Source organism: Mastigoproctus giganteus, chromosome 1 (assembly GCF_048544385.1).
Source record: "Mastigoproctus giganteus isolate SK-2022 chromosome 1, ASM4854438v1, whole genome shotgun sequence".
NCBI lineage: Eukaryota > Metazoa > Arthropoda > Arachnida > Uropygi > Thelyphonidae > Mastigoproctus > Mastigoproctus giganteus.
In genome coordinates, this window is record NC_143575.1 from 92,721,348 (window position 1) to 92,729,817 (window position 8,470).

General features: G+C 36.2%; 1 protein-coding gene across 1 annotated transcript; it reads right to left on the reverse strand.

The window, feature by feature from the left end:
* Positions 1 to 4,698: 4,698 nt before the first annotated feature.
* On the reverse strand, positions 4,699 to 7,984 carry LOC150090992 (uncharacterized). Its single transcript, XM_090379887.1, has 3 exons — positions 7,839 to 7,984; positions 6,507 to 6,637; positions 4,699 to 5,600 (listed from the first exon to the last, which is right to left on the reverse strand). Exons 1-3 carry the CDS (start codon positions 7,982 to 7,984, stop codon positions 5,356 to 5,358), a joined length of 522 nt encoding a protein of 173 aa, XP_090236013.1. The 3' UTR covers positions 4,699 to 5,355.
* Between the last annotated feature and the right edge of the window lie 486 nt (positions 7,985 to 8,470).

The window sequence follows — 8,470 nt, forward strand, 5'->3', positions numbered from 1 at the left end:
GAAGACACTATATGAGTGAGAATTGGTTGTACTCTTTGTTTTCGCTGCTGTCGGTGTCTCACCATCCATAAGAAAGAACCCGAAAATTTTCGTGGATTTGTGATATTTTTCTGCGTTGAAAATAGTTTCTTGTTGCACTGGGCTCAACATGTTTGCTTACTTTTTGATACGAGCCATTTTGCTTTACCTTTTACTTTAAAATTTTCTTACCTAATTTCCTGCATTCAGACACTATGGGATATGCAGAATGCACACCCTGACAAATGGGCTTATAGTTGTACATCCAGATTGGATTTCTCTTTAGAGCCACAGTGCATGGTAGCTATGCTGTTGGGAAGTGCACATATTTCTAGCACTTTAAGACACCTAATTGGATTTTTAATGTTGGGACGAATGTTACAGACAAGTAGACAGTTTTCGCTGATCTTGAGAGATTTAAGGTATTAAAAGTGAGAATAACGTTCCTTGGAGGAAGCAGGTAAGAACACAGTTCTGTTTGTCATTATTCCTTTAGCGTTCATGGAAAGTTGATAGTAATTCCTTTGCCCTTTCAGAAGCGATTTAAGCAACGTGTGGGATTACTTAATGAGAAGGCTTCCAAAAATCGTTTGCTTCAATACCTATCTAGAATAGTTGGGTTGAGACTGCTACGAAAAAGAAGAGCATAGAGGTCGTACTGATATGGCCTTTATGCTCTTGGTTGGTTGTTATAGCGTTTTAGGCGCATCAGCAACTTGAGGCCATATTGCGCCGTCCGTATATAATATCCATAAATTGCGTGGATCTAGAATCTATATGGAATAATTTCTGGATGAAGCATAGAATTTGAAGCATCGAGGGTAGCATGGAGAAAAACTATGCTCTCCCTCGCCTGAAGCCGACTAACTCAGCCATATTGTGAAAAAGGGCCTTAAAAATTCCTCGCATCATTGACGAGATTCGAACTCGGGTCTTTTCAACCTGGTGTAGGGAGGACGGCGATTCTACTAACTGTGCTACTCATGAGGAATTTATGCGCTTCTGTACAAGAAACGGGATAAGCTAAGAGGTTTCATTAATAACGAATGTAAGATTATGAATACAGATGAGTCCGAAAATAAACAAAAATAATAATCTTTTTTAATTCTTGTTAGCTGAGATGTCTCATGTTCAAGGTCTAAGGTTATTTGGTTCTTTAGCAGCTAAGATTAAGGGGATCCGTTTTGACTCCTTTCGCGCCGCGTATTGGATTTCATTAAGTTAGTTAAATGTAGAAAAAAAAAGGTATCTTTCGTTTCTTGTTAGAAAGTTTACTGCTTTACTTGGCAAGTAAATATTCAATAGTTATTTAAATAAAAATACCTTAATATTCTCTCTAATAAGCAGCTGATTAGAGAGAAGAGACGCTTTGGAATGAATCACTTCCCACCATATGACAAGCGCCAAGTAGATCTCCTTCAACACATCTACGCTAGGCTTCAGCGATGGTCAGATAAATGGTACCTACAGTAATAACTAATTTCTCAAGCAAAATGCTCCAGACAGAGATGATCATTAGCCACTGAGAGAAAAAATCGAATGTACCGTACCAGGCTCAAAGTCCTAATCTACACATGTTGAAATATTGCAGTAGACGTCGACGGTAAACATCTCCATTGTCACTGGCACATGCAAACATTTCGCATCTACCTAAATGGCCACCATCGAAATTATTCTACTCCACGTAAATAACTCGTGGTTTGATTCCCCACTGAAAGGAAACTTTTATTAGTTTTTCATTTTCATCGACGTAGTCAATGCAGTCCAAGTGTCACGTAGTTTTCGCCCTCCATAAAACCTTTTTTTAATCCTAAAAATCTGACCATTGATTACGTGCTATTGACAACATTCTAAAGCTTCGTGTCCTTGGCACCAGCACCGCTTAATCTAAACAACATAACCCAACCCTTTCTCGTCCTCATACATCCATTTCCGTTTTCCGCGGTATTGCTTTTGATGGAAGGTCTTTCTTCTTATGCCCGTAATGGTACCCTAATGTCCCAAATCCGACAATCCATTATATCTGGCGCCGCTCATTTTCCGAATATGTTCAGGAAAATGGCCGAACAGGCAAATCACTTAAGAAATGGCAATTTTAGTTCTCGGATGTCCATTCATCAAATTAGAGCGTTGGGGTTGATTGAGCAGGGTGGAGATTTCGCCACGGAGAAAGCAATGATTACCGCGTTCAAACGCATCGAGAAATTTGTTAGGTCACGTAGCTGTATAATTGCTATTCGTGAATAAGATTAGCGACATTGATATAAGCGATGGATAACTCGAAGTCTAACGGATCGTATATGAAGTCTCAGACTGGAACAATAATTCACTAAAAACGTCTGGCGAATGATTTTACATTGGCCCTTATAAACAATATTGATATAACAACTTGCATCCATTGCTATTTGCCCATATATGGCACCTAAAAGAAAATCAAATAGTCCAGAGACTTGGCCTTTCAAAACGCATGCAAGTATATATCTATTGGAGAAAAGGTTGTACTGTCAAAGACACTCGGTACTGGGACATCGATGGAGCTACCATGTGAAACTTTTCCCATTGAAAATTATCGAGGCGGGACATTTTGGAATGGATATAATTGGAATGGCAAATTGTACGATATGGACTACTCTCAAGCATTATTATACACAATAATTAGGAGCACGGCAATGCAGTATTTTTAAAATATGTCCACCCGAAATCTATAAAATTCAAGATTCGGGAAGGATCCGATCAGATTTTGGAGATTGGATTATACCACAGTTCAAGGTACTCGTAGTACGTGGTTGTCAAGGTTAACAAAATAAATAGTTCTTCACATTTTTACATTACCACAACGCAAAAATAAAATAAATATATCGCTTATGTATGTTTTATTATAAATAAAATTAAGAACAAGCAAATAAATGTATAAAATATATAATAAATAAATAAAATATATAACAGGCAAATAAACGTATAATATATATAATACTTAAATAAAATAAAGGAAAAACAAATAAATGTATAAAACATGTCATGAATGTAGATGAACAAACACTTGCATATATAAATTATGAATAAAGATGTGATTAATTTGTAAATATTCATCTTTTTGACAAGTGTTAATTCATTTATCTTTGATTTTATCTTTTCTTTTGGTACTGTTCTGGTACAGAAATGTTCTGTTTCTTGTTTTTAACGTTGAGAAACATTAATCGGAATCTTAGCCTTACTGGAAAGGAAGATTACCAAACTCAGTTTTCATCTTAAGATTCTTTTCCTTGTGATTACTGGATCGGTTCCTTCTGCCTCTACAAATCTCAAAAGAACAATATAATCTCAGCGTGAACAACAAAGTGCACTCTCCATTATTTTAGAACTACACTGTTTGGGGTTGAACCGGTTTAAAAGAATAAGTGAAAACCATGATGAAGTATCTTATGAACAACTTAGGGGTGGGCAGATAGTAATTGTGCTTTCTAATATTGAGATATTTCTGTGAAATCGTTAATTTAAACAGGGATAGAAATCAATTTCGGTGAAAGGGAGATGTGTGGACATGTATACTGTATCTGTAAGAGGCGGTACCTAGAACGTTAGTTTAACTCTGCTACAGTACTAAAGAGTGAAGAACAGTGCCACTGGAGAAGTTCAGGACACTTTCAACCCAGAAGTACCAGTCACCTAGAGAGATGGTTCTGGGTACTCGTCCACGCCATGAGAAGGGGAAATCGCTCACAGGAGGTAGTGCTAAATCAATGGGTGGAGTAATTCCCTGAAGGCCCACTCCAGAGAAAAAAAGAGATATTCTCTCGGCACAAAACCCTCTTGGATTCAACATTTAATACTAATATGGTTGCCTAAGAACAATTTACAACAGTAAATTTACTTTCCCGTTCAGAAGCAAGTTTACATAAATGTGAAACGATTCTAGTGAATTTTGATGGAGATATTTCTATCTTTGTCCACCACCTTGAAATAGGGTGACCAATAAGCAAATTATAAGCGTCACATGTTCAGAACCCAAGTGCTTAAATAAAAGAAAAAACACAAACCAGATTAACAGTACTTTCGAGGTTTCCCTATGTTATTCTGACCAGGTTTTTTATTTATTTTTATCTTGATTCACCCTCCTGAAATAAGTGAAATGGTCTCCATTAATGAGCGTGTTAAAAGACCTGGAAAGTGCGTTTATTTCAATTCCTTTCTTTAACTGAAAAAGTGATTATTTACTAGCATTCAGAAAACATTTGTTTATAAAAAGAAAAACCATTCCTTTTTCTTCATATCCTTTATTCTATTGTTTTGAAGCTCTTGGGAAAGCAAATAAACAATTCAGAGAAACAAAATATATCCTCACAATTCATGTAGCCACAGTACCTGATAGACACACTCCAGAAAGGTTGGAGCTTGATGGCAGTGTAATTTGATACCAGAGAAAACAGTTGCATAGAAGTTATTCATTGCAGTGTGAATTGCTTTCAGATGCACTTATCAACAGTAACATTAATTTAACTATCTGTTTTATTATTATACTGAATATACACAACATATTAACTGTAAGATCTTCATAGCAATGTTGATAAACGTTGCGTTATTTTAAAACTGTGACTTTCTTAAGTTGGTTGAACACTTTTGACGTAAGATCTGCTTACATTTATCTATCGGGTTAAAGAAACAAATCACAGTCAAAGAAGAAACACAAGTATAAAATCGACTCTAAATAATAAGGCACTGTCAGTAAATGAGGTTGTCACAATACCTCGTGGAAGAAACACTGGCAACGCATCCTACCCACCACAATACTCTCAGTTTGCCAAATGTCAGTCAATGTGTTGATCAATTGAATCCCCAGAACCTCATAAGACTGAGGTAGAACTGTAACTCTTCATATACGTAGTATATATGCATTCAGAAATGGGTGCCATTTGTTCCATGGATGGGTATTAAAATATCTCATATTAAAATGAAATACATGTCAAAGAATACACGCGTATTGTTATTCTCAGATACGTCGATTCACATACACACATATAACAAAAGCATCGACTAAAATTTGCCATTGTAAGATAAGCAGTATAAACATGGCAGTATCCCAAAAGTCAGAAACCTTAGTATTCGGGGACAAAAACAGCTCATCAGGACACTCTCATCAGATACATTTCTTGTCAACCGACATTTAAATCATCTCTGCAATAGAACTGCAAGGGTACAAGGAGGTGAAATCAAATCGAAATTCGTATGTGGGCAAAGTATTAAAGTGATTTAAATCAACTCTGTTAAAATGGCTCAGTGCTATCAAACTTTTTGTTTAATATTGTATTCCATTTCCACACGAGAGGGAGCTTCCAGTCATCAGGGCTTCACTTCGCGAAGGGTAACATAGCCTGGTGGTAACGTTAGGTCATTGTTCAGCGAAGGAGTACGGACGGTCGTTATGGTAACAGGCTGAGTAGGTTTGTAGGCTGGTGTCAGAGGGCGCAGTGGTGTTGTTAGTCGAATTGATCCAGCAGAAGTAGTTTCAACAGGACTGATTATTCCATCTTCATTAGTGTGGTAAAAGGTAACATCTGGGTGTATAATGCCCTCGGAGTCTAGAGCTAAGAAAAAAAAAGGGAGGAAAGAAACATTTATTGCGTTGTACTCAGTGATGGATGGTTAAAATGAATGTTTATGAAACACAGGCAACTATGAATGCTCCTGTGTATACTCTTACTATTTATCTGTAATAAAAAGCTAGACTGCGCAATTTAAATTTAAAAATGCAGCCAAATATCAAAGCACATTCAACTTATAAACAGAATTTAGCTTAAAGCAAAATTCACGTGCAATCTCGCGATATGAAATTATTTACCAATTAAAATGACACTTCAATTTTAAGAATGAAAAAACAGTGCAATTTTGTCTAAGTTGGAAGATTATTAGTTATCACACATCAAAATCATTCTTGAATATATATTTGTTCGTTTTAATTTACTCTGTGTTGGAGTCTGATCGCTCAAACATTATTAAAACCGTTCTTTAATATATGCTTGTTCAGGACGTTGGTCTGCATCTACAAAGATAAATCAAATATCATTCGAAGAATCTCAGCCAGGAATCGAGTTTATAATATTAATCAGAAGTTAATGAGTTAATTTTTAAATAGTAAAGTAAGTAACTGATGCGTTTGTGAAAAAGATTAACTGACATTGTGAATCGGAATATTATTAAACAAAACAACAGCTAAACTAGAAGTGTAATTGAGAGAATTGTCTCGCGTGTTTTTATTACTTTCGATATACGTGATCAAATTCAGATACAGGAGGTTTATGTTTTTTTCCGCTAACTATTCCTAGATATTTTGATAAAGAATTTTGATAAATATTCTTTAAAAGTGTTAATAACGTCTTTGGCCAATTCGATTGGTTAAAAAATGATGTTAATCGTGTGTGTGTGTGTGAGAGAGAGATTATGAATACAATATTTACTCGCGAACAATCATCTGACGTAGAAAGAGCACTTACTTGACCCCAGGACTGCCTCGGGAACAGGCTCAGTGAGCCTCACAACCACTGTCTTATGCTGATGGTTACAGCAGTACACACATGTCACCACAAGGGCCACGGTTGTCCCGCCAATCAGAACCAATGCTATCCTGTGAGAATGTTAAAATGCATTAAAATGTCTAATCCAAAGTTAATATCAAATTTTATTTAATTTATAAAAAAAAACTGGAGTACTATGATTTCTTCTTAGAAGTTTCGATTAAAATAACTTAAAACAATAAACTGTTTGCGATGAATGTAGTATCATAACAGTAAACACAAAGTCGAATACTCGAATTTAGAAACAATACCCGAAGTTTTTTACATTTTTGTAATCTCATCAGAGGCTTAATAAAGAAAAAAATTTAGTATCATTAATGGGCAAATCGACACAAGAAGGTTAAGCTTATTCGGTATCAGTCTTAAAAAACTTCCCCAGTTCCACCTAGGTATTTATTCACCTATTATTTATATTTACACGAACGTACAGTTCCACAAAATTAGATGGCAATGCATTTCAACCATTAACTCTTCGTGTGCCACCATAAGTCTTTCAAAGTCTTAAATACCTCAATCAAGTCCGCACGCAAAGGTCTCGTAATGCGACTTTGCAACCCACAAAACTGAATATCTCTCTCTCTCTCTCTCTCTCTCTCTCTCGGAGTGTTTCATTTGCTGCGTTTTGCAGCAGATCCATGTCCTGACTGAAATGTGGTTTCCAAATTTATATACAATATTCAAGATGTGGTTTATCTAATACATTATACAATAGAATAACTGTCCTTTTGTTCTTACTAGCGAAATTCCTGGACATCATATATAAAATACCATGTGCGCTTCTACAGCAGTCTGTCCATTTGCTTACATTTTCCAAAATTGCATTTTAACTGCCATTTTTCAGAAAAACTGAATAATTCACCTAGGTCTTGTTGAAACTTACATACCTTGGTTACTATCATTTATCAAACGCTGCCATCAGGCTTATGTTCTCATCATTGTAACTAATAAATATAAGAAACACAAAGGGTCATAAGGAACCATGTCCCCGTATGTTTCTTATATTTACAATGCTTAGATAACGTTAGTCATCACCTTTGTCTAATCAGACCAATGGTTATTCATAATCAACTTTTGATCATCTCCTATCACTCACCCAATCCTTTATCTACCATAGTACCTTCTCTCCCTCCCCCTTAAAGGCACACTGTTCTAGTTTATGCAAAACGAGTTCTTGTTGGAGTTTGTGGAGGTATTGGGAATCATAAGCCTTACTACAAAAGTTTAAATATATATTTTTTTGCGTCGATTTACTTGAAAATCTCAAAATAACTTACCAGATTAGTTATACCCATACTCTGCTTCTCATTAATTCCACTCCTGTCCAGATAATCTTGAACTAAATCTTCATTATGGATTCCAAAATATTCCTCGCCATAACAGTTAAAACTCTTACCCATCTCACTCTTGGTTGTGGTTGTTGTTGTAGGGTTTTAGTAGTATCAGCGACTAAGGTCATATTGCTCCATGTATACTGTCTGTAAATTACACGTGTTCTGTGGTCAGTTTGCTGTTTTCTGATGAAAAATCTGAGTTCCCGGGAGAAAAAACCATGCAACCCCCGCCTGAGACACATTAACTCGGCTACGTTGTGAAAAATGCCCATAAAATTCCTCCCGTGATCAACGGAACTATCTCAGATCTTTTCTACCCTGTGTGGGTAGGACGGCGATTCTACCAAATGTGCTACCCGCGAGGGCTCACCCTTGGAACTACATTTGTAAATTGCATAGACATTTGCACATCAATCTTCTGGAACTTCACCTCACTCCAAAGTCGGTGGATAGGAGTTGACAATTCCCGCTGTTTACCATAATATAACTGAATAAATCCCATCAGCTACTCATGACTTTTTTGCATTCCGGTGTGACAATTTCACTGTTGAT